This window comes from Dendropsophus ebraccatus, chromosome 7, assembly GCF_027789765.1.
Source record: "Dendropsophus ebraccatus isolate aDenEbr1 chromosome 7, aDenEbr1.pat, whole genome shotgun sequence".
Lineage (NCBI taxonomy): Eukaryota > Metazoa > Chordata > Amphibia > Anura > Hylidae > Dendropsophus > Dendropsophus ebraccatus.
This window is the reverse complement of record NC_091460.1, coordinates 98,326,713-98,354,093: the sequence shown is the minus strand read 5'-3', so window position 1 is coordinate 98,354,093 and position 27,381 is coordinate 98,326,713. Positions and strand designations below refer to the sequence as shown.

At 43.2% G+C, this 27,381-nt stretch overlaps 1 protein-coding gene across 1 annotated transcript; it reads right to left on the bottom strand.

The window, feature by feature from the left end:
* Positions 1–7,633: 7,633 nt before the first annotated feature.
* JUND (JunD proto-oncogene, AP-1 transcription factor subunit) lies at positions 7,634–9,826 on the bottom strand. Its single transcript, XM_069977943.1, has one exon. It carries the CDS (start codon positions 9,357–9,359, stop codon positions 8,463–8,465), a length of 897 nt encoding a protein of 298 aa, XP_069834044.1. The 5' UTR covers positions 9,360–9,826; the 3' UTR covers positions 7,634–8,462.
* Between the last annotated feature and the right edge of the window lie 17,555 nt (positions 9,827–27,381).

The following is a 27,381-nucleotide window of genomic DNA, read 5'->3' as shown; positions in this document are numbered from 1 at the left end:
GCCTAGACACCAATGACATTGCAGAGGGGCGGGGCCTGCACTGCTGATATGGGCAGGGCTAAGTGGCGTTGCAGACTTGAAACCCAGGTGGCACAAAACAACCAACAATAAATATCATTTTTCAATGTATAAGACACCAAGAAAAATGGTATAAAAACTGCATAATTTAGGCTTTACAGCTGTGTAGAGAAGTCCTCATCCACAAAGGGGGTAACAGTGTCATTGTCAGATCTGTCAGATAAGTGATCTAAGCTGGAGGGGTTGGCCAGAGATGGTGACATCACTTGGGGCAGGGGTTAGCAATCCTGCCACCCCTCCTGTGACATCACAGGATGCCTTGTCAAAAAACGGACCGCGGCACTGGCTTCCCCGTAGCAGCGCCATTCTATCCCTGGGTTAGATTAAAGATAATGTACCTGATCGTACATCCTCTTTAAGGTCAAAGCTTATTTTCATTTTTGCACTTTTGCTTTTTCCACTTTATGTTTAAAAGGCCATAGTGCTTGCATTTTTCACCTAGAGACTCACATGAGCCCTTATTTTTTGCGACACCAATTGTACTTTGCATTGACATCCTTTATTTTCCCATAAAATATGCAGCAAAACCGGAAAAAAAATCATTTGCGCTGTAAAATTAAAAAAAATGGAATTTGTTTTCATTTCAGTGTTTCATGTTTATGCTGTTCGCACCAATGGTAAAACTGACATCTTATCTATGTTCCTCACATCAGTACGATTACAACGATATGTAACTTGTATGGCTTTTATTTTATTCGCCGGCTATTAAAAAATTAAAACCTTTTTTAAAAAAACTAAAAGTATTTAAAATTGCTCTATACCCATCCTTATAATGCTTTTATTTTTTGGTCTATGGGGTTCTATGAGGTGTCATTTTTTGCAGCATGATCTGTACTCTTTATGGGTACCTTGTTTGTGTGTATGCAACTTTTTGATCACTTATTATTATTATTATTATTATTATCTTTTCTGGATTTAATGCGGCCAAAAATGCTAATTTTGCACTTTGGAATTTGTTTGCGCATATGCTGTTTACCATGCAAGATTAGGAATGTGATAAATTAATAGTTTGGGCACGCGACGATACCAAATATCCTTGTTTATTTATATTTATAAAATGGGAAAAAGGGGGGCAGTTTGGACTTTTATTAGGGGAGGAATTTTTTTTTTTTATTAATAAAAAAAAACATTTTTAGTTTATTTTTTACTTTAACTAGAAGTCCCCCTGGGGGACTTCTATACACACAACATTGATCTCTCATAGACTTTCCAATGCTTTTGTAGAATAGCCATTATAGAGGAAGGATTAGCATCATATTTGCCTATGCACTTGATTTTCTTGGATTCCAATTGTGGTGTATTAGATGGAGTTTCCTCTAATAGCATGGTTCTATTTTCATTAAGAGCTCTCCGAAAAGCTCTTTTGATAGGTTTCCGTGGATAACCCCTCTCTTTGAACCTTTGTGATAAATTGTTGCAATCTTTCAGAAAAAGGGACTGTTCTGAGCAGTTCCTCCTCGCTCTGAGAAACAGACCAATGGGGATCCCCCTCCTCAGCGGCTCAGGATGCCAACTTGACCAGTTTAATAGGTTATTGGTTGACGTGTTTTTCCGGGGCGTCTCATTGTCATAAGTTCTCCTCCTGATGATGCCCATGACTGGGTGAAACTAGTTGAGGGGCTATACGGTTTTTAATTTAAAATACTCCAAGCTGTCCCAGTGACTAGAGATGTGTATTATTAGTAATCAGGAATAGTCTGCAGCTACCTGATTTACTTAATCCTTATTAGGGACGTACTTGTAAACGATTAGGGACAGTAGTGAGTGTGTTTTTAAATTAGCAGGAATAAGACACATATTAGAATTTTAATAGTAGCCAATTAAAAGTTACATTTTAGATATGGGAACCACTTAGGTGTGTATTTGGGCTCTTGGCCCTCTTGTTGGTGTGTCGGGGGTTATCTGTCAGATCTTTGAAGCCAAAGCCAGGAACAGACTATAAGCAGGGAACAGGTCATAAAGGAAAGATTGAAATTTCTCTTCTTTTCAAATCCATTCCTGGCTTTTGCTTCCAAAATCTGTCAGATAAATCTTTGTGTAAACGCACCAGAGTACAAGTCTAGCCTCTGAGGGAAAACCGCTGGAGCGGTGACAGGAGAATAAGTGATTAGGCTGGGTTCACACTGCATTTTGCAATCCGTTTAACGTATACATTTTATGGAAAAAGACTTCCATTGTAAAAAAAAAAAAAAAAAAAAAAAAAAGTATCAAAACGGATACATTATTTTTAACGGACACAAAAATAGTGTTGACTACGTTTTTGTGTCCGTCAAAGGTAACCAATTAAAAATGGATATGTTGAACGGATTGTGTGAACCCAGCCTTATTCATTCAGAAGACCCTGGTCTCAGGCTACAAAACTTCTCCACACAAGCACAGGAACCCATCCTAGGCCACCAGTCATTAAAGGAGAAGTCCGGTGGATTATAAAATCCAGCAGCTGGCAGGGGGGAAATTAAATATCAAAATACTAACTTACCTCTCCCCATGCCCACGGTGAGCGGTGGAACCATAGCACGACCCCTGCCAGGCTCCTGGAACTCAAGAGCTGACACGCCATGACCCGGCTGATGGACTGGCCACTCAGGCTGTTAGTGACTAGAGCAGGACGCTGCTCCAGTCACTGATTGGCTGAGCGGCTAGTCAATCAGTTGGGGCAGTCCTTTTTCCCCCCCAAGTCGTGATGCCTTCCAGTGGGGTCCTGCTGCTTAAAGGGAGCACGGGAAGAGGTAAATTAGTACTTCTCCTTTAAGATCTGTATGTTACGGTATTGTACAAGTGCCTTGGATTGTCAGTAAACTGTCTCCCTGTCTCCATGCACCTAACAATCATCAATGGTGCCCCTGCCATTTCGTCAACATACCAGACAGCAGTATCAAGGGAAAATAAATGCCCATGGCATTGACCACTATTACCACCAAGATACAGGTTCCGTCCCACCCTAAAACCTCTACAGCAGACCCACAAGAGAAAGAGAGATTAAGGGTGGGTACACATATGCCAGACTGTGGCAAAATCTGCTGCGATTCTGTGTCCTTTCAGTTTGTATCAGTTTACATACTCAAAGCAGATTTTATCATTCTGCTGCATGTAAAGCCTTGCCTCCCTACCAACCACTTTACCTCTCAGAGCACCGGCCTGCTTCTGGCTCCTTGGTGTCCGGCTCAGGCCAATCACTGCGCTGTTCCGCCGCAGCCACTGATTGGCTGAGCGAGACGTCAGGGAGTCGGGAGCCACAGAAGCACGCCGAAGCGCGGACATACTCGCAGCAGAATGAAAATGAAGCGAGTATGTAATACTATACAAAATGACAGTAACAGGAATCAAAGCGGATTTCGCTGCAGAACTTGCAGTGTGAAATCCGTTGCGATCTGGTATGCATGAACCCACCCAGTTTGCCCCCAATGAAAACCATTGGGACCACCAGTGACAGTGATAAGCTAAATTACATATATTTAACATAGTTGTTCACTTTTCCTTTTCTCCTTCATCTAGTCCGGCCATCATTAAGACTTTTGGTGACAACTTTTCTCTGTAGGATCTGCCAGACACACATGCCACTCCAGCACTATCCTCTTCTATACAAACTCCCCATCTGTATTACTCCACACAGTAACAGTGCCAACTTTCTGCCCCCATGTAGTAGTTAAGCCCCGAGATATTACTTGGCCTGCCTCTATGCCCTGACATAATATGCACTCATATATGCCCTTTCTGTGCATCTATTTAGACCCCACTGTACCTCCATATAAAAGTTCTGGTCAGAGAAGAGAGGTTAGGGAGGACCCAGCACTGAAGCCTGCACGGATTAAACAGTAAGTAGAAACTGGCAGCACTGATATATGCCTAAAGTGATCCTGTCATCTCCCCCTTAGGCTACATTTACACATTCTGTGTTCAGCACGGAACACGGACATGGAATGTCTGTAACAGACTTCTCAGACAGACAGCATCTGTAATTAGATGCTGGGAGCGGGGGAACAGTACAGATATGCGCCACTCTAATGAATCAGACGCACTGCTCTGTCATTACAGCGCAGATCTGTACAGTTCCCCCGGTCCCAGCATCTAATGCTGCCCGGGCAGGGGAGAGTCCGTTACAGGCATTCCACGTCCGTGTTCCGCCTGGAACATGTGAATGCAGCCTTACTCTATGTGCTGTCTCACTATCCACAAGCTTAGATGCTGCACATTCCATATATACATGTATAACACTTGTCTGTGTCTTCTTTCGGCTCTAAAATCATTTCATCAGTGGACAGTGTCCCCTAAGGGAGTTGGGGCCCAACTGCTGTGAGGCCCCGCCTAGGTGATGCTGTCCACTGATGAAATGAAGGAGTGGGGGTGACAGTATCACTAACAGCATGTTTTTTGTGGTCTAGAATACCAAAAAAAAAGGAAATCAGGCCTTCCTTAGGCTTTATTCACACGTCCATTGTTCTGTCCACAATTGCGGACAGAACATAAAACCAATGTTATTCAATAACCCTGTTCACACGTCTGTACGTGTATACGGGGCCGCAATCCGTGCCACAAAAAACCCTGACATTTTAGAATGCTGATTTGTTTTTTGCGGCACGGATCGCTAGGGTAATGCGGACTGCACTACGGGTGTGTGAATATAGCCTTATTTTGTTTCCCATCTCAGGATGTGATCAATAACAGGAGTGTTCACTGACAAGTGACATAGAAGAAAAGTTATTGTTGGCACAGTAAAGCATTATCTACTTTTCCACTCTATATTGTTAGCGCATACACTGAACAGATTTACCATTACTCTACAGTGATTACTTATCTCAGAGTTTTCCTCAATCCATCCTAAAGAACTGGCGATAGAGGAAGAAAAGGGTAGAAAAAGGTTTTAGTAAAAATTGGGATAAAAAAGTACAAATAATTGTTTAAATCCACATTTGATTTATTGCTTATTGTACTGAAAATCCACGCTACAAAAAATTCAAAAAATGTAAAAAAAAAAAAATGGCTTGAAATTTGAGCCATGTTTCTAAAACAGTTTTATGGCAAATCCTAATAAAATTCTTTGAGTAGTTGACGCACTCCTAATTTTAATTATTATTATTCCCTATTGAAGCCAACATGGCATACCTAATAACTGCGTCCTCTTCTCCCAGTGCCATTTTGTGTTGGTGTCGTCACAGTGGGGGAAGTGGGGGGGCTTGAACTTCTTCCTCTTCAAGGTCTTCCTGTAGAACTGAATGGGAGGGAAAAGCTACTGGTGCACTTGCACACCAGCAGCCTTTTCATTGGCTGTATCGCATCACATGGCTTCCAGCTTGTTCAGTCAATCAGGAACTTAATCAAGCGCCCCCGTGGCCAACAGTTAATTAGGTATGTATGCTTTCTTTCAATTATGAGGGGTGGGGGGGGGGTCAGATAGGTAACCAACATGCATAACAAAGTTATGGTGCGTTTACACAGACAGATTTATCTGACAGATTTTTGAAGCCAAAAAAAAGGAGAAATCTCAGTCTTTCCTTTATGACCTGTTCCCTGTTTATAGTCTGTTCCTGGCTTTGGCCTCAAAAATCTGCCAGATAAATCTGTCTGAGTAAAACACCATTATATAAGTTTTTAATGTGTGTTAATTAAGGGGGGAAAAAAACACCAGCAAGGTCCTTTAATAACGACCTCTTAAAAAATCTTCTGTCTTCCAGTACTTATCAGCTGCTTTATGTCCTGCAGGAAGTAGTGTATTGTTTCCAGCCTGCTGTCACCTCTGTCCATGTCAGAAACGGCCCAGAGCAGTAGCAAATCCCCCATAGAAAACCTCTCCTTCTGTGGAGAGTTTCTGGCATGGACAGAGGTGGCAGCAGAGAGCAGTGTGTCAGACTGGAAAGAATACACCACTTTCTGCATGGCATACAGCAGCTGATAAGTACTGGAAGACTGGAGATTTTTAAAATAGAGGTAAATTAGAACTACATTACAAATCTACGTAACTTTGCAAAAGTTGATTTGAAAGTTTTTTTCCCCCACTGTTCTCTTTTCTCTTTAAGACCACCACAAAAAAAAAAAAAAAAAAAACTACTGTACACCCCAATTGAATGCCCCAAACATAGCTTAACAAGGACCTTACTAAAACGTATATGTCAGCCTGGATCCTGGAAACGCAGCTTTTGTTATGGCAACATTAGCTTGAAATATATTCAGCACATTTACAAACATGTCATTGCTTGTTTTATAGTGTAGAAACCAGCAGTTCCTAGTAGATCTTAGCTATCTGATGTGCTTTAATTTGATCTGGGCAGAGTAAGTAAAGCTCCAGTTTCTATTATTTTGGGCTTCACAGTTAATTATAGGTTTCATGTTTATGAGTTTAGAGATAATTACAGGCGCTCCAAACTAAACATCACAGATATACATCTAAACACACACAATACATTCTGCACTATATGTAACCTATTTAGAGGAAAAGTCTACATTGTTACTTACATAAAGGGGTTCTCTAACCTGTCCATATCAGATTGGCAGGGCTCAGACCCCTGGCATCACCTCTACTCAGCTGTATGATGGGGATGCAGCACCGCATCCTCTTCAGTGTTTTGCCAGCACTCGCCTTTCCATCACCATACTATTTGTAGCAGATGCAAGAAACTGCAGCATGGACCCATTCAAGTAAACAGGGCAAGACTTTAGCTTGCCCCACTGCTGCATATAGTATACTGATACAAGGACAAGAGCAGATAAATACTGGCGATACTGTAAAACTCCCAAATGGGCAATGGCCCCTGGACACTGCTAAGAGTTAGACCTAGGCCTTTCAATAGAAGGATAGGCTGAAAAAAGGGGTAATTTGGCATTTTTTGTCTTCTTTCAAATCAACTGGCGTCAGCAAGTTATATAGATTTGTAATTTAAAAATCTCCAAACTTTCAGTACTTATCAGCTGCTGTATATCATGCAGGAAGTGGTGTATTCTTTCCAGTCTGACACAGTGCTCTCTGCTGCCACCTCTGTCAGTAACTGTCCAGAGCAAGAGAGGTGTTCTACAGGAATTTGCTACTGCTCTGGACAGTTCCTGACATAAACAGAGGTGGCAGAAGAGAGCACAGTGTTAGACTGGAAGAAAACGCTCCCTGCAGGACATGCAGCAGCTGATAAGTACTGAAAGACTGGAGTTTTTTAAATAGAAACAAATTACAAATCTAGTTTCTGAAGCCTGTTGATTTAAAAGAAAAAAAAGATCCCCCTTTAAGAAGTGTCCACACATACTGTATAACCTGTGGACATGATGCTGCAGATTTGTACTTTGTTTAACTGCTTATATTAATTCACACACTATAAAATATGCAGCATCAAATCCAGAGTATACAGTAAAATGGGGAAAAAAGGAAATGCGTTATGTATAAATGTCATGCAGATACCACCAAAAAGTGCCGCTGAGGCTATGTTCACACATAAGCACTCAACGCTATTTTCATTGTGTTTCTGTCAAAATTGGTGCAAAAATAGCGATTTTACCGTGCACTCCACAATTCATGGCAAAATAGCGCTAATTAAATGCTATGTATGAACACAGATTTACTATACAAGACAAATAAGGCTATTGGCATCAGACTAAAGTCATTAATGAAACCATACTTTATTGTACATAAGAACACTAAAGTACTGGATATACTGGAATGTGTAGTAAAAAAAGACTTAAAAACATTTGTTCCCAGTATAACATAAATATTGCAAGTTGAATTAAACACGTCAAACAAAACAAGAACTGTAAAATGTTACATTTACATTATATTACAATACGGTGTACAAACATGGCACACCTAAACACACACTCTCAACTACTCCAACCGAGCGGCCGACAATGGCAGCCCCCCTCCCTGGCAAGAAAGAGGTTCCACATCTGCAGAGGAATGCCCTCTTCTCCCTGCTCTAGAGACCTTGTAAACATTTAAGGCAGTAAATATGCAACCAGCACTATGTGCACTTGGCATTAGTATGAAACCAAGCTTGTCTAGAAAGAACATACACTACTTCTATGTGGTGTAAACCTGGGTCCTGGATCCACATCAGACTCTCTAGTCTCCCTGCAATAATAAAACTACAAATGAACATTTTTCTTTTGTTTTTTTCTTACATTGTAAACTGAGAACTTTTTAACCAAACATTATCTGAGCCGCGTCTCAAGAAACAGGCGGCTTCATAAGATGTAAGGCCTCATTGAGCGATAGTAGCGCTTACTGTCTATGTCTGGGATCTCTCTCAGGTCAGTTACATAGGTGGCTCATCACACAAACCACCATAGTCTTTGGTTGGGCCTATGATCCTCACCACAGTCCAATGTTAGCATATAGGATCCTTTTTTGGAATGAAGTTTATCAGTAGGCATAAAAAACAATAGTCACAACTAGGTAGAAGAGAAGCTTAGTAAGCTTGGACTTGCTGAGGAAGAAGCTGGCAGCCACTGTTGACGTGACTCATGACTTTCTGCTTCAGCTGGGCCACCTGCTCCCTCAGCAGGTTTGCTGTAGATGCCAACTCTGTATTCTGCGTTTTAAGGCTTTTCACTTTCTCCTCCAGTCTAGAGATTCTCTCCAGTTTCCTCTTTCGGCATTTAGAGGCCGCTATCCTGTTTCTTAGCCGCTTTCTTTCAGCCTTTATTCTTTCCTGAGTGTCCATGTCGATAGGAGACATTGGGGGGCTATCTCCAAAAGTTGCCACTTCCGGCACTATCTGAGGTTCATCCTTGAGAGTCTGTAGTCTAGATGGAGGGGCTACAGGCTGCTGTGACAAGGCTGATGGCGGAGGTGGGAATGGCACAGTGTCAGTGCTGTAGTTTACCGTGGTGCCCAGTGACCCGCTTGAGTAGCTGCTGAGATTGGCATAGACTGGGGCATCAGACGGGGGAGGGGGCTGCAGACTGGCAACTGCAGGTACCGAGCTTAAATCCACCGCATTTGTAACCCCAAGTTGATTTTGTTTGTGAAGATCTTCAAGGGCTTTGACAAATCCTTCGGCGAACTCCTGCTCTTCACTGGCCACCTTGGGGTAGATGAACTGGCTACTGGTGGGAGTGGTTGTGACCAGACCATTGGATTGAATGATAAGCCGCTCCAGTTCTGGGGAGGCCAGCTTCAAGAGTCCAAGGTCAGGGGAGGTGAGGAGGCCGTCAGCATCCCGCAGAGACTTTAAGGTGCCGGCTACCTGCTCCGTCAGGTTGAGGTTTAGGTCTTTCTTCATCATGGTGGCAACTGAGGAAGTGTAAAAGCTTGAAGCCTGATGCAAATTCAACACCTCATCATGGTAGAAGGGTATTTCCATTATACCATAAGGCTGTGGTGGAGAGAACTGTGGGGGTCAGCCCCTCACACCCCCATCGGATGGCTGGAGCACAATCTGTTGCGTCTCCTGTGGGCGGGGCCTCCAACTCCCAGGGAACTTACTTGGGGAACAAGCTTCTTTGTTCTTACAAGTGTTAGTATCCCTTTAAGAGGCAGCAGCCTTTGTCTCCAGCGCCGGGTCCTCCACCATGCAGAGTACTGGGCAGGCGGTGCCCACAAGACAGCCGAGGAACTTTACCGGTGAACGCCCCGAGGATCCTCCCGGTGTCGCTGCCTTCAGCCGCCTCCACTCTTTGTCACGATACAGGTTGCTGTGCGGCCCCTGTAGTCTTCGTTGTGTCGGCTCAGAAGCAGCTACTTCCTTAGAGAAGCCTAGGCGTCTCTCTTCTTCCTTACAGCGATCTTAAAGCCGCGGCGCCGCCGCCCGTACTTCCTTATATAAGGTTCCCTCGAACATTATGTCACTTAGCCGCTCTCTGATTGGTCAGATATGACGTGAGACGTTCCCTGCTTAGGCTTGTGGGCGGGCCGAAGAGAATAGTGATGCACACTGGGCTGATGTCATTGGTTAACTAATTAGCCGCTGAAAGCCGCCGCTCGTCCAATGATCAGCCGCGATCCGGTCACATGGCATTGACGTCTTTTCTTCATTAAAGAGCTCCCTGTGAGAGACGTCAGAGGTTATTTATAGACACGTGGACAGGGAGTGGCGCTTGTCAGAGCTGAGACAACTGTGGCGACTCCTTTGTGTATGGACATATATAGAGGGATAAGGAGGCATGGGGGCAGTGCCCATCTGCTCCTCCAGGGGACTTACCCTACCTGGGTAGGGCAGTCCTAAATAACAGGGTAGAAGGTTGCTGCCGCTGAAGTGTAATACATTGCCATTATAATAGATGTTTGTGAGAAAGCAGACAGGACGCCACCAAAACTGAATTTTTTCTTTTCCTGATCTCTGTGTTGGATTCTGAGGGAGGAAAGCAGAATCACCGCTCAGGGTTGTAAAGAAGCTGTGTAAGACCTGTGGCTTGTCGTCCAGTGGTGTCCATTTACTGTGTGCACATACAGAGGACATACCCCATGACCCCAGTCACCTGAAAGAGGCCAGGAAGTGCTATCTTGGTCTCCGTTCTGGAGGTTTCCGACTGGGTGTGCATTTTTTCCCTGCTGTATGTATAAGCACAAACATGAGAGTTTATGTATGATGGATCCTACAAAGTGACGTCTGGCAGAGCTATATGGCGGAGGTCCACACCAGGGAGTCCCCCAATATAGATACAGCCTGAGTGTTCAGGTTCAGAGAAAGTTTCAAACGGGCGGATTAACTTTACCATAGGCCCCGGGCTGTTCACCAAGCCTGGGCCCCCCCCACCCCGCTGTAACTATGGCGGCACTAGCCTTGCGTTCATAGTACAGTATAGATAATGTCATGATGTCCTGATTTGTGCAAAATTGCCATTAAAAAACTGTGATTTTTTGCAAATCATGGCGGAAGTATAGCCAGGAGATAGTACACCTCTGAAAGTATAAGTCTTTTTGGGTGGTCATGGGCCCCAGGAGCTCAGGGCCCCGGGCTGCCGCCCGAAACGCCCCTATTATAATCCACTACTGGTTTCAAACCCCAACAGTTCGGCAAAGTCAGCTCAACACTATTCTTGAGCCATTGGTAGATATTGCAGTTATAAATCTTTCTCGTTCCCCTATAGCTGCAAAACCCACCTGAAGTTCTCCCTGCTTGTGATCTGTATCTGAAGTAAGGCCCCCTTCACACGAACGGTAAATTTATCTGAATTTCTTATCAGAAATCCGGATAAATTTCCGAACCCATAGGGCATGGATACCCTTCATGATTTTAAAATAACTACAAAAAATATTGAACTGTTCGGAATTGCTGATGCTGATTGCAGCCCTGGCCAAGTACTAATGGGTGCTTACCTTGGCCCCGTAACAGTAGGCCGCTTACTCCCCCCCCCCCCCCCCCCCGTACATTGCAGAGGTGACATCAGTCATGTACACGCAGCACCAGAATAGCTAAGGAGAAGCCAGAGGGGAGCAGCACTGTAGCAGGTGATTTCTTTCCTCCTCCGTTTTTACAGCCATGGAATACTGATGCTTTTCTGAAGTCTCCTAAAAGGCTTCCCGATCAGTGTTTCCCGATCATAAAAACAGACACAGATGCGTGAGGGGGGCCTAAATCTAATATCTGGGGAGCAGAACTGCTCAGTCACAAACTTGTAACGTTTGCAGGTGAGGTTCTTCCAACAGTCACTGTTCTACCAACTTTCCTGTTACTTCTGCCCAACCTTATGAAAGACATGTCCAGTTTTGCAGACATCTCCAGTAATCAGAATAAAATTTAAGTCTTTAACCCCCCGAAGCTTGTTATTAAACACACCATTTACATGGTCCACTAACTCCTATTACACCAAAAGATGTCTGACAGATTATTTGACATTCCTGGCTTTGGCTGAAAAAATCTGTAAAATAATCTGTCAGACATCTTTTGGTGTAATAGGGCCTTAAGGGTACAGTATGTTCACACTGAGTAAATGTGGCAGAATTTCTGCAATGGACAGATCTTCCGCGGAAATTCTGCCACACTTTACCTTCACTGTGCCTCAGTGTCCTATTCCGCCACACTTAGGGTCCTATTTCACGGGCCAATTCCGGCCCGATCAATGATGTAAACAAGCGGAGGAGAAGTCCTACCAGGTAATGTATACTGCGCTTCTCAAATCGTTGGTCGCCCGCCGCGCACCGCTATTCCACCTTAGCGATGCGCGGTGGGGGACCGATGATTTTAGGTCTGGCCCTAAATAAACGATCAGCCGATGACATTTGTTTACCAATCCTTGCTTTGGACCCCTCCAGAACCCAGACCCCCAATTTTTGATCCTATAAATAAAAACTCTTTGGATCTAGCACAATGTTAAATACTCAATAGGCATACTATCACCACACCACCCATTGCTCCTGATATTTGGATATCTGCTTTTTCCACAAAACACAACTTACCAATAACTTGATGTTCCTTGTCAAGTTGGTGGATTTGTCCCAAGGTCTTCCATTTAAAGTCAAAGGTATTATGGGTTCTTTAAAGGGAAACTATCAGCAGGTTAGATGCATCTAATCTGCTGATATCTCCCTATAGCGAACAGGGTGCCTAGGTTGAAGGTACGTTTCCTCTGCTGTTTTCATGCAGCTTGTAGTTAAATCTCTATGCTAATAAGGTGGTTTGGAGCACTGAGGGCGGGACTACTGATGGGACTAGATGCAGGACTAGATGGGTCTAACCTTATGATCATTTCCTCTTAATTGATAACCCAAGGGAAGCCCTACAAGAGGTAAAAAAAAAAAAAGAATATTTCTCCTTTCCGGCTGCTAACCAAGCTATAGGACTATCTTGGAAAGAGGTGAACCTTGGTTTTTAATTTTCAGCTGTTGTGTAAGGGCTTGTTTTTTTGCTGGATGAGCTGAAGTTTTATTGGTAATATTCTTGCAGTATAAGCAACCTTTTAATAATTTGTATTCAGCTTTTTTATAAGCAAAGTGATGAAAAACACTAATTCCAACATTTTTAGGGGATTTTCTTATGGCATTCAAGGTTATTGTTATAGTTTCGTATTATGGGTCCTTATTAACATGGCAATACTTAAAATGTATGTGTATATATTTTTTTTCTTTAAATTTTAATTTGTAATAATTACAAAGTAATCGCACTGACAGATACCCTGTTAGACCCTCTTTGTATCTGGGCCTCACAGGCTTCAGTACATGCCAGGCCCAAAGGCTGTGATTAGGCCTCTGGCTGCCATGGCAGTGATTGTGTGGTTCTCGGCCAATGGTTGAGATAGCCTGTGATGTTATTTGTCGTGACGCCAGTGCTAGTCCAGCATACAGGTGTGATGGTGGTACCTGCTTTGTTGCAAAGACGGCTTATATTTCCCAAAATGGTCGGTAACCCAGGTTGTTGTGGGTCCCTTGGACTGTTGTTATGGCAACCCCGAGTGGCAACTGACCCACTCGGGATGTCGGTACTGCCACCCACAGAAGGGGGGGGGGAATAACCCAAGGTGTGCGGTGGTGTGTATAGGTGCTGGTGCAGACAGAGGTAGACAGAGTCTTGTGTATTAATAGAAAAATAGAACAACTTTACTGAAGATTTTTTTTCCATATATCAGTACACGTGTTATAGACAATAATCTTGATACTCGCTTGAGTGCTTAACTTAGTGTTTGATATAGGGGTTTGAGAAGAGCAGAAGTAGTAGTAGTGCATTGTAGAAGGTAGAAAGAAGAGGAGAGGAGTTTGCCAGAGAAGCCCTATTCCCAAAGTAGAATCTGTACTCTGCCGGAACCATAGTGAAGATCTGTAGTGAAGTTTAGACAATGTCTGACCAGACTGTGGGAATAAAGGCCTTTTGTAAGTTCCTCCAACTGGGGATTTGAAAAGACGTACCTCCTGCTTCCTGCAGTGTTTTTCTCCTGTTTCTTACAGGGTTCTGAGAAAAGAGAATAGTCTCTCAGCAATGGCCCTAGCGTTCCTAGCGTGGACTAGGGTATTCCTTGCTGGCTGCTCTCCCCTACTGTTGCTTAGCCCTGCATAGTAATAGTAGCTGTTGCTTTTGAAAAAAGGTTTTTCTGCATCTGTGCTTGGTTCCTGTCAGGGGTCCTGGCAAAAGCCAGGCACTGGCTAAACTACAGCAGGAACTTGGTTTGGTTGTGTCCTCTCTCACTGAGAAATCTGGATGAAAGTGTGCAGGAGAAAGACTAAAGAGGATAGGACAAAGAGAAAGAGCACCTCCTAGTGGTCAGCACATAACACCTGGTACAATAACTTAACCCTTTACTTCCCTTTAGCTGTGCAACAGTAATACATATACATAAGAAACACTGACACCTAGTGGGGAAACTGTGAAGTACCTCATCCACCAGTTAATCTGAAAACTTTTTGACAGGTGCATAAAAGAAGAAAAAACACCAGTGATGGGACACCACAATTGCCATGGCTGATGGAGAGCAGCAGGGGGAGCCACTCCCTCTTGTCAACCATATAAATGCATTGGCTGCTATTGACTGCAGCATCTATAGGGTTAAACAGGTCAATTAAAGCCAGGCTCCTGCGGCAGCTTCTGAGACTAGTGCTTTTGTCATTCTTGCAGCTGCACGTGACTATGATTGACAATCGGGTTCCATCGCCGATCACATGGGCTCTGATTCTGAGCCCACACAACATGTGAGACAATATAAACAGAAACAGCAATTCCAATCCACTGACTGGAAGAAGGGAGAAGTCTTAAAATGGTTGTCATCAGTGGAACGTGCCTGCATTGTTCTCCTACACACACTTGACACCATCTAAATCAAATAAGTTTATCTTGGTCTCATCAGAACACAGGATGCGGTTTTTAGTAATCCACGTCCTTAAAGGGATTGTGTCACCCAAATTTTCTTTTACTGGTTAAAATACACATACTAAAACTTTTTTCTTTTATTTTAAACTGTTTCTATTTTCTGACTTTTATTTCTTTCACTTTTTGTATATTGTTATGGGGGCTGCCATATTGCCTGGACTGTTTTTAACAGCATTTAGTGACATGCTTTACAGCAAGAAAAAATATCACCAAAATAGGTATAACATAAAAACATTATTTGAACAATAAGTCATTTTCTGATAACAGATTTCCTCTAAGGCCCTTTTACACAGTCTGATTATCGTCCAGGAGTACTGCTAGAAACGCTCCACTGGCTGATATTCGCCACGTGTAAAAGTGACACTGATCAGCTGAGGAGTGGGCAAGCCTAATCCTCAGTTGATTGCAGACTTTAAAATCTATTGCTGTGTAAACAGGGGATGTGCGGCTGATGGTAATAGATTTAAATGGCCAAACGAATGATACAGTGATCATCTGTGCGGCCGCTTAATATATCGTGCCCTCTGAAGGCACTGCAGCCACGGACAGCTGAAGATTACATAGTGTAAAAGGTCTCTTAGGGCCCTATTCCACGGGATGATTATCGTTTAGATTATCGTTAAGTCGTTAGAATCTAAATGATAATTGGTCGGTTGAATGGCTGTTAACGATTAACGACTGAACAAGAAATCTTTGATCGTTTAATAAGACCTGGACCTATTTTTATCGTTGCTCGTTCGCAAATCGTTCGCTTTGAATAAGACGTTGTTCGGTCGTTCACAGTAGTGACAAGCGCAATAGTGACGACAAAACCACCGCAAGAACGATCATAAGTAACAATTATCGTTCCATGTAAATGGGTGAACGATTTCAGGTCTTTCGCAATAGCGGTCAGTTGGATCCTTTATTGTTAACGATTATGCGAATGATAATTGTCCCATGGAATAGGGCCCCTAGTCTGCTTGGCTTTCATGTGCATCATCTTTAGGAGAGGCTTCCTTCTGGAACGACCAATTTGATGCAGTGTGGGGCGTATGGTCTGAGAACTGACAGGCTGACCTTCCAACCCTTTCCCTCTGTAGCAATGCTGGCAGAACTCATACAGCCCCTGGACAGGATGCTGAGCTTGTGCACTTAATTTCTTTGATCGACCATGGTGAGGCCTGTTCCGAGTGGAACCTCCCCTGTATGGTTATGGCGACCATGCTGGAGCTCAGTTTGAGGGTGTTGGCAACTTTCTTTAAGCCTAGAACAGGCAAGTCAAACTCTGGCCCACAGTGCCATTATTTTTGCCGGCAATGCCAATAACACTTGTTGTATTACATCATTTTATATAAGACACTATTGGGGAGGGCTGGCTAATATATAAGGCACTATTGGGGGCTGACTACAATATGGGGCACTATTGAGAGGGCCAACTACTATATTGGACACTTGGGGGGCTGGCTACTATATGGGACACTATTGGAAGGGCTGCTACTATATAGCCACTATTTGAGGCAATATTGGGTGGGCTGGCTACTATGTGGGACATTATTGGGGAAGTTACGGAGTGCTAGTAAGGGAACCTGTACTGCATGGGTTACAGTAGGGGGAATTATTACCATTTTGGGCACTATGGATTAGGAGCTTATATAGGTGGGTAGGGGCTTTATAAAAGTGTGGAGCATAAGATGAACTGTAGATATTCCGGGGGGGGGGGGGGGGGGGGGGGGGGCGCAAGTTCTGTGAATAGCCTGAGGCTCATGGTACAGTAAATCTGCCACTGGTGTCCATGTCACTGCCGTATGTACCACCCATAATGCCAGATGCTTTCTGCCATAGAGGAGACAGCATACTAGGCCACAGGCCAGCTATACCCATAGGATGGTGGTACGTGTGTCATTGGTGGTACATGCAGCAGTGAAGTGGTTGCTTTCCTCTAGAGAGGAGCCCTCCGTCTAGCAACGTCAACTACTCTAGCACATCACGATTGGCTTCCCCTAACAGAAGGGTGGAGAGGTTGAGGTTTAATCATGTCATAGCAATTTGTCATATCATTTATCATAGTGCACAGAGCTGGGAGATGCACACCACTGACAGTGCCAGGGATGCCGCATGCTGAGCTGAGGAGACCAGCATGCAATAAATATCAAGGTTGGCCCGCAACTTTTTCTAATTTGGCCCACTGGCCTCAAAACCCCTGGCCTAGACCATCTTTATGTAGAGTAACAATTCTTTCTTGCAGATCCTCAGAGAGAACTTTTCTATGTAGTGCCATGTTGAACTTCCGGTGACCAGTATGAGTGTGAGAGAGTGATGACAATAAATCGCTCATACCTGCTTCCCATTCACACCTGACACCTTGTTGCTTTAATAAGTCATATGACACCTGGGAGGGGAAATGACTACTTGGACACAATTTTGCTATTTTCAGGAGTACTCGCTTTTGTTGCCAGGGGTTTAGACATCAATGGCTGTGTGTTGAGTTCTTTTAAAGACAGACTCCACATTTACACCATTGTCCAAGCTGTACACTGACTACAATACAATGTATCACAGTGTCAGATGAGTGTGGTCCCAAGAAAGGATATAATTAAATATTTACAAAATTTGAGCGGTGTACTCGCTTTTGTAAGATTCTCTGTAACCTAACCAACAAAGGGGAAGGGGGGGGGGAGGTAATAGAAAGCCGGCATAACAGGGCTAGGAGGCAAGTTCACCACATGAATGCATTTGCATGTTCAAGTTTTTTACTTGACAAGCCCAAGTTAACCTACGTTGGTTGAGATTGGAATGTCACTTTAAAGGAGAAGTCCCACAAAACAAAAAATCACAGGCACGCAGAGGGAGGAGAAACATTATAAAGAAAGTATACTTACCCATCCCTGTGCCCCTGTAGTGCTGCTCTCGGACAGCCGCCAGATGTCATATTTGGCCAACTTCCTGGTGTGTCACTGTCCTGGCTCCTGCTGCTGCAATGTCACAGCTCCGCTGATGGATTGTCTGCTAAGCCAGGGCCGTTTTAATACATTGGTGGGTCCCAGTGCACAGCCCTCAAGAGTGGGCCCCCCCTTCCCTTTCGGCACATTGTATAATGTACTGAATTTGCCCCCACACTGTATCAAGAGCCCCAATACATACAGTAGTTACCTTATAACACTATTTCCACCATACAGTGATTACATATTACATAAAAACTGCACTAAACAAAACAGAAAGATATCACCAATGATACCATTACATAATACCGCCACATCATGACCCCTAACACTACAACCCTATAACAGAGTGCAGTTACATCCAGTGACTCACCGGGGGCGTCTTCTCTGATCAGAGTCTGTCACCTTTTCTTTTTCTCTCCATCCAGCCTGGGCCACCTTGAAGTCTTCTCCTGGCTGTGAATCTTCTTTCCAGAATCTGCCAGACAAATATTTTAGGCTCCAACACATACAGTAGTTAGGTCCCTTGTACCCCTATACAGTAGTTACACCCCTCTGTACCCCTACATATTTACACCCCTTTGTTCCTCCATAGTTTTAAGGTGTCCCTGTAGTATATAGACCCTCATGTGCTCCTCTAGTTATATACAGCCCTCCTGTGCGCTCCCCCATTAGTATATAGCCCCCTGTGCACTCTCCCCAGTAGTATATAGTCCCCCTGTGCACTCTCCCCAGTAGTATATAGCCCCCCTGTGCTCTCCCACAATAGTATATAGCCCCCCTGGTCTCTCCCACAATAGTATAAAGCCCCCCTGTGCTCTCCAATAGTATATAGCCCCCCTATGCGCTCCCACAATAGTATATAGCCACCCTGTGCTCTCCCACAATAGTTTATAGACCCCCTGTGATCTCCCCAATGGTATATAGACCCCCTGTGATCTCCCCAATTTTATATAGCCCCTTGCTGTGCACTCCCCAATAGTATATAGCCCCCCTGTGCTCTCCCCAATAGTATATAGACCCCTGTGCTCCCCAATAGTATATAGACCCCTGTGCTCCCCCATAGTATATAGCTCCCCTGTGCTCCCCCATAGTATATAGCCCCCTGTGCTCCCCCATAGTATATAGCCCCCTGTGCCCCCCCATAGTATATAGCTCCCCTGTGCTCCCCCATAGTATATAGCCCCCTGTGATCCCCCATAGTATATAGCTCCCCTGTGCTCCCCCATAGTAAATAGCTCCCCTGTGCTCCCCTATAGTACATAGCTCCCCTGTGCTTTTTTTTTTTTTTTGTGAGACTGCTGCTTTAATTAGTACAAAGAAAGTAAAAAATGCTTTTTAAAGATTTCCAAAGCCTTTATAATGTTATAAAATGTACCAGATTAGACTACAGTCACACAATCTACAATGAGCCTAAGGAGCAGGGATCCTAAATGTGTAGCAGAAAGGTAATTGTGCTTACAAAGTCAGGCTATATTCCCTCACAGTATTTTTGCTCAGTATTTTGCAACTGAAACAAGGAGTGGATTGAAAACAGAGAAAGGCTATGTTCACACACTGTTGAAATTTAGTGGATTGCCATCATTTAATGGCAAATAATTACCATTATTTGAAAAAACTGCATTGTTTTAAAATAATGGTGTCATTAAATGACGGTTGTCCACTGAATTTCAGCAATGAACATAGCCTTTCTGTGTTTTCAATCCACTCCTGGTTTTGGTTGAAAAATACTGACCATAATACTGAGCAAAAATACTGTGTGAGAGCATAGCCTCAAACTTCATTTTATCGAATAACAGATACAGAAGAGTGAGTAGGCTCAGCTATTAATGGTTTCTCTTACACACTGTAATGGAGTATGTGTGGACTGAAATTGGTGCGTGCCCGGGTGGTCATACCTCACAACTGTTTATGACAAATCTGGGTTCAGGCAATGTGCTTGTATTACCTTGAAAACGACTAATATATTATTATTTCATTTTTTTCACTGACGCCAGTTCTAACCACAGTGACATGGAATCTGTGTGCTCCATGCACTGGGATGGGGTGGAGTACTGCTTTATTAGTATCTTTGAAGTAGTCCCACCCATCTTCTGCTCATAAAACAGATTTAGGTTTTATATTCTTGGCTCTGTCAGCCGTCTTAAAAGAGTCAGCTGGAAAAACAAAAGTACATTCAAAGGAATTGTGATGAAGTCTTAAAGTTACAGTCCCTGATTTCCTTATACTGATCGATACACAGTATCACTGCCAAACTCTGTATGAACCCTCAGACATTGTAGTCTACTGTTTGGATGCACAGACTTTTGATCACTCTTGTGATTCATGATTTCTTTTTTTTTTTTTATGTGAAGATGTCACAGTCCACATCCATGTTTCTGCACTTTCAGTATTGTTATGCTATTTTTATAATTCATGTTACAATTAAATGATATGCCTCATATTGACATTTTTATGTGTAATTATCCTTGTGTATTACATTTACTAAAAATACTTTTACACATTGGAAGTATTTTCTGTCTTTTTTTTTTTTTATTAGGTCCTATGATTAATTTTCTACCTGACACTATATCTATAATAGGGGGCATTGGCTACATTTAGACAAAAGATTTCTACCCCAAAATAGGAGGTGATTTTTTTTACCGCAAGAGCAATAAAACTGTAAGTTGTGTTTGTGTATGTAAGGCTGGGTTCACACTCCGGAACCCCCCAAAAAATGGATGAAAAAACAGATGCATTTGTGTGCATTCATTATGATCCATTTTTCCATTGACTTCTATTTTTTTAATGTACACAAAAACATGGTTGACCACATTTTAGTGTACACTAAAAAAATCAAATGCGTCTAGATCCTTTTTTTTATAATGGAAGTCAATGGGAAAATTGATTAAAATGGATGCAAACAGATGCATCAGTGTTTTCATCCGTTTTTGCAAAAAAAAAAACGTAGTGTGAACTCAGCCTAAGGCTATGTTCACATAACGTAGGCTACGTAATAATCACGGCCGTTGCCGATTTGCAACAACAGCCATGATTACTATGTAGCTAATGTAGTGCTGCCTTCCATGGAATCCCGGCCGGAGTGTATACACATAGAAACTGTCAAAGCCCTGTCAGTGCTCACAATGGAGCGTGCGGCTCAGGCCGCACGCTCCATTGTGAGCAACGGAAAATTCTGATGCAGGCGTGCACGAATGTGCCCACATCAGAATTCAGCAGGGGAAAAGATCATCATACTGCAGTACTGGCCAGGATGATCTTTTTTGAGACTGGCCTTTCCGTGACCCGGCCAGGTCACGGAACGGCCAGTCTCATACAAAGTGTAAACATAGCCTAAGGGTACTATTAGACGGGCCGATAGGGGCCCGATAATAAATGTAAACGAGCGCCGATCGGCTAGTGACAGCAGCAAAAGGTATGTGCCGCGGCCGCGGATGTGACAATGACAGTATGGCTCTTAAAGTATGCACACATTATATGGCTCAAAAATGGAACAAAATACTGTGTGAACATAGCTCCAGAATGCAAGATAGAATAAACAAAAACACTGGCGCCAAAAATCTCTGTGGCACGAAGGAATTAACAATATCTAAGCACCTATAACCTCTTGGTTACCTTTAGTTTATTATGCAAAAAGACTTTCCAAATTGCTGCTCAGGCCTACACCAAAGGCAAAATATATTATTAGTTATAATGTGATATATAGTGTCAATGAAACCAGAAACCACCAGGAGTCAAATTCTAAGCGTTCGCCTGGATCCTATGTTCAGCAAGTTCACTCAATACTAATGTTGACCTATTCTCTAAATGCTGGTGGTGTTGCTGCTGAATACATGTACTTACGTTATAGTCTTCTCATGTTCTTATTTGGACATTATAGTACCATGTTTTGGAGCTTTTATCTTTGATTCCACTTGTTCGACTTCTGTAGCAACACACAGATCCATTCAAAACAATTACTAAGAGTCAGTATTAAGCAAGAGACAACATTTATTGTTACCACTACATCATCTTAAACTTAAGTAACTTTGGCTATTTCATAAGTAGGGAGGGAGGGGTGTTTCTAGGATAGGTCTGTATTACAAGTTAGAGCATGTATCACATGCCGTTCAGCCCTGTCAACCTAACTTTTTACTAATAAGTGTTAAAACACATGGGGATGACAGACAGTCAGTTTCCTCTCCAGACTAATATCAGTGACTGCCCTAAACCCTTGTTATTCAGAGACGACTGCTTGCTGCCTGAAGCCAGATTGCAAAGGGACATTTAGAGAAATTATATTATACACTAAAATGACATTGTGTATATAGAGCAACATGAGTTATGTTATACATTAGTGCTTCCCATCTGCCCTTATATTAATTCCTTTCTTATTATCTTAGGATAGATATGTTTATCCCAGGCAGGTTTACATTCACTTACTGTGGATTTACCAGCATCTGCTGGAAGTTTGTTCCAAGCTACTATGTTTTCTCCAACTACCCTTAGGTTTTGCCCCCTTATTATTTTTTTTTAGCTTATTAGCAAAGCTCCCCCTACCTACTGGAATCATCCGCCACTAACTGTAACAGTCCACTTAGGAGTTTGTTGGTGGCTCTGCTAAAAGCTAGGTGTAGGTGTGTGACTGTGTAACTATCCTCTGCTGCCTAAAAGCTAGGTGTAGGTGTGTGACAGTATGTAACTATCCTTTGCTGCCTATAAGCTAGGTGTAGGTGCAGGGCCGGCGTTAGGGGGGGGCAAGCAGGGCAAATGCCCAGGGCCCCCATCTCCCAGGGGCCCCCTACCGCAGTTCCAGTGGAGAGGAGAGCACAGGCAGCGTCCTCCAGCGTCTGGGAGTGATCCCTGGCTGCTGCTATCAGGGGTCACGCAGAGGCTGCAGGACGCTGGGCTCGGTGTCTGCTCCCCCTCCCCCTCCCCCTCCCTCCAGCTCCTCTCACTGCACGTGACTTCCTGCTCTGGTGTGGAGCTGTCGGGACGATGGAGGAGAGGGCTGCCGGGTGAGGATGACAGCCTGCTGCTGCAAGGAACATGAGGGGGATGCACCACTACACCCAGCATGCTAGAGGGAGTAAGTATTCTGTACATGTAGTGTGTAATGTGTATGAATGTAGGTGTATAATGCATGAATGCAGTGTGTGTTACATGTCCTGTGTATAGTGTGTGGACTGGATGGTTTGTATCTGTATAATGTGTTTTCATGGGTGTGTGAGTGTGTGTGTATATATATATATATATATATATATATATATATATATATATATATATAATGGTGTGTGTGTGTGTATAAGCACTGCTGACTCCAAGTGTTGAGGTGAATAGACTGTATATAGGAGCTGCAGCCATTCTCCGGCCTCATCAGTCCTATGTAATTGCTGCAGCTCCTATGTATAGTGTATGATGACATCACTAAGGCAATACGGTGTATTTTATTGAGAAAAAGATAAGGTGGTATTCAGTCCTTAGGTGGTGGTCACTGTATGGTGGTAATATTGGTCTGTGTATAGTGTCATTATGCAGTGGTCACTCTATGGCGGTATTATTGGTCTGTATATAGTGTCATTATGCAGTGGTCACTCTATGGCGGTAATATTGGTCTGTATATAGTGTCATTATGCAGTGGTCACTCTTTGGCATTAATATTGGTCTGTATATAGCGTATATATATAGTCATTACTGCCATAGATTGACTACCACATAATGACACTATATACAGACCAATATTACCGCCATACAGTGACCACCACATAATGACTATATATACACACTATATACAGACCAATAGTACAACCATAGAGTGATCACCACATAATATTGGTCTGTATATAGTGTGTATATAGAGTCATTATGCAGTGGTCACTCTATGGCGGTAATATTGGTCTGTATATAGTGTCATTATGCAGTGGTCACTCTTTGGCATTAATATTGGTCTGTATATAGCGTATATATAGAGTCATTATTGCCATAGATTGACTACCACATAATGACACTATATACAGTACAGCCACAGTACAGTATATATAGTACAGCCATAGAGTGATTGCCACATAATATTGGTCTGCATACAGTGTATATAGAGTCATTATACAGGGGTCAGTCTATGGCAGTAATATTGGTCTGTATATAGAGTCATTATGCAGTGGTCACTCTATGGTGGTAATATTGGTCTGTATATAGTGTCATTATGCAGTGGTCACTCTATGGCGGTAATATTGGTCTGTATATAGTGTCATTATGCAGTGGTCACTCTTTGGCATTAATATTGGTCTGTATATAGCGTATATATATAGTCATTACTGCCATAGATTGACTACCACATAATGACACTATATACAGACCAATATTACCGCCATACAGTGACCACCACATAATGACTATATATACACACTATATACAGACCAATAGTACAACCATAGAGTGATCACCACATAATATTGGTCTGTATATAGTGTGTATATAGAGTCATTATGCAGTGGTCACTCTATGGCGGTAATATTGGTCTGTATATAGTGTCATTATGCAGTGGTCACTCTTTGGCATTAATATTGGTCTGTATATAGCGTATATATAGAGTCATTATTGCCATAGATTGACTACCACATAATGACACTATATACAGTACAGCCACAGTACAGTATATATAGTACAGCCATAGAGTGATCGCCACATAATATTGGTCTGCATACAGTGTATATAGAGTCATTATACAGGGGTCAGTCTATGGCAGTAATATTGGTCTGTATATAGAGTCATTATGCAGTGGTCACTCTATGGTGGTAATATTGGTCTGTATATAGAGTGTATATAAAGTCATTATACAGGGGTCAGCCTATGGCAATAATATTGGTCTGTATATAGCGTATATATAGAGTCATTACTGCCATAGATTGACTGCCACATAATGACTCTATATATACACTATATACAGACCAATAGTACAGCCATAGGGTGACAGCCACATAATATTGGTCTGTATACAGTGTATATAGAGTCATTTATTATACAGTGGTCAGTCTATAGCGGTAAGATTGGTCTGTATATAGTGTATATAGAGTCATTATGCGGTGGTCACTCTATGGCGGTAATATTGGTCTGTATATAGTGTATATAGAGTCATTATGCGGTGGTCACTCTATGGCGGTAATATTGGTCTGTATATAGTGTATATAGAGTCATTATGCGGTGGTCACTCTATGGCGGTAATATTGGTCTGTATATAGTGTATATAGAATCATTATGTGGCGGTCATGGTGTGGTGCTAATATTGGCGTGTATATAGAATCATTATGTGGTGGTCACTGTATGGCAGTAATATTGGTCTGTATATAGAGTCATTATGTAGTGGTCACTTTATGGTGGTAATATTGGCCTATATATAGTGTGTTTTCTTCAATAACGGTATGCAGGTAATATTTGGTCCTGATTATAGTGATTTTCTTTTTTTTTTTTTTAAAGCAATTCATATAAATAGTTCTTGTGTTTACACCACTAGCGGCATTCCTGACATTTAGCGGCAGTCCTGGCATTTAGCAGCAGTCTTGGCATTTAGCGGCAGTCCTGGCATTTAGCGGCAGTCCTGGCATTTAGCGGCAGTCCTGGCATGTAGCGGCAGTCCCAGAATGTAGCGGCGGTCCTGACATGTAGGGGCAGTGCCGACATGTAGGGGCAGTCCCGACATGTAGGGGCAGTCCCGACATGTAGGGGCGGTTCCGACATGTAGGGGCGGTCCCGACATGTAGGGGCAGTCCCGACATGTAGCGGCGGTCCCGACATGTAGCGGCGGTCCCGACATGTAGGAGCAGTCCCAAAATGTAGCGGCGGTCCCGGCATGTAGCGGCAGTCCCAAAATGTAGTGGCGGTCCCGGCATGTAGCGGCGGTCCCGGCATGTAGCGGCAGTCCCGACATGTAGCGGCAGTCCCGGCATGTAAACTTCTGAACTGAGTAAGGGCCCTAATACATGGAGCGAAAATTGTCCGAATCAGGACGCTATCGCTCTGTGAGGACACTGGGGAACATGATCAGGTAGTATATATCACAGACATGGCCTGAGGACACCGGGGAACTTGATCAGGTAGTATATATCTTTATTGTTTACTATATACAGCAAGGATTGCACACACATCACTAATGATATACTGTATATATACACATAGGGGGAGATTTATCAAACATGGTGTAAAGTGAAACTGGCTCAGTTGCCCCTAGCAACCAATCAGATTCCACCTTTCATTACTCAGATTCTAAGTAGGTGGAATCTGATTGGTTGCTAGGGGCAACTGAGCCAATTCTTCTTTACACCAGTTTGATAAATCTCCTCCATAGCTTTTGCTGTAGTAGGCTCTCTAAGCGAGCTCCATTCTACCAGATTGGCGCTCACTTCTGCAGAATATCAGGCCGTGTAACACGGCCTTAAAAGTGTCCGTACATTTCCAATAACTACTGGCTGAACAATCCTTCAGCTGACAATTATCTCTCCCATCTGGTCCCGTCCTCCCCATACACAGAAATTTGGCACATCTGAGTGTTCCTGTGTTCTCTATAAGAGGGATAAGCCATAGCCATACAGATCTGATGGCGGCTTATCTCTCTTAGAACAAAGAGGTTGGGCATTGATTTTCCATCAAGCTCGACCCCCTATGTCCACTGATATAATCTGTCAGAGGACTGTCCAGAGAGCCCCATACACCTTACACTGATGGCCGAACCCACCACGAGCAACAGGTACCACCAACAAAGGAGTAAAATGTATGGGGACCTTAAATTGTTGCTAAAATATTTGGGGCCCCACCTTTAACTTTGCCCAGGGCCACATCTAGTCTAAAACCGGCCCTGTGTAGGTGTATGTATTTAAATTAAAAAAGTTCTTTATTCCAATATCTGTGTTACAGGTAGAGAATACAGTGTGCTGTGTGGTGTTACAGGGAGAGAATACAGCGTGCTGTGTGATGTTACAGGTAGAGAATACAGTGTGCTGTGTGGTGTTACAGGTAGAAAAAACAGTGTGCTGTGTGATGTTACAGGGAGAGAATACAGCGTGCTGTGTGATGTTACAGGTAGAGAATACAGTGTGCTGTGTGATGTTACAGGTAGAGAATACAGTGTGCTGTGTGGTGTTACAGGTAGAGAATACAGCGTGCTATGTGGTGTTACAGGTAGAGAATACAGCGTGCTGTGTGGTGTTACAGGGAGAGAATACAGTGTGATGTGTGATGTTACAGGGAGAGAATACAGTGTGATGTGTGATGTTACAGGTAGAGAATACAGTGTGCTGTGTGGTGTTACAGGTAGAGAATACAGCGCTGTGTGGTGTTACAGGGAGAGAATACAGCGTGCTGTGTGATGTTACAGGTAGAGAATACAGTGTGCTGTGTGGTGTAACAGGTAGAAAAAACAGTGTGCTGTGTGATGTTACAGGGAGAGAATACAGTGTGCTGTGTGATGTTACAGGGAGAGAATACAGTGTGCTGTATGGTGTTACAGGGAGAGAATACAGTGTGCTGTGTGGTGTTACAGGTAGAGAATACAGTGTGCTGTGTGATGTTACAGGGAGAGAATACAGTGTGCTGTGTGGTGTTACAGGTAGAGAATACAGTGTGCTGTATGGTGTTACAGGGAGAGAATACAGTGTGCTGTGTGGTGTTACAGGTAGAGAATACAGTGTGCTGTGTGA

What these genes read in the sequence shown, in the direction of transcription:
- JUND (XM_069977943.1), bottom strand. Translation starts at nt 9,359, where the DNA reads ATGGAAATACCCTTCTACCATGATGAGGTGTTGAATTTGCATCAGGCT.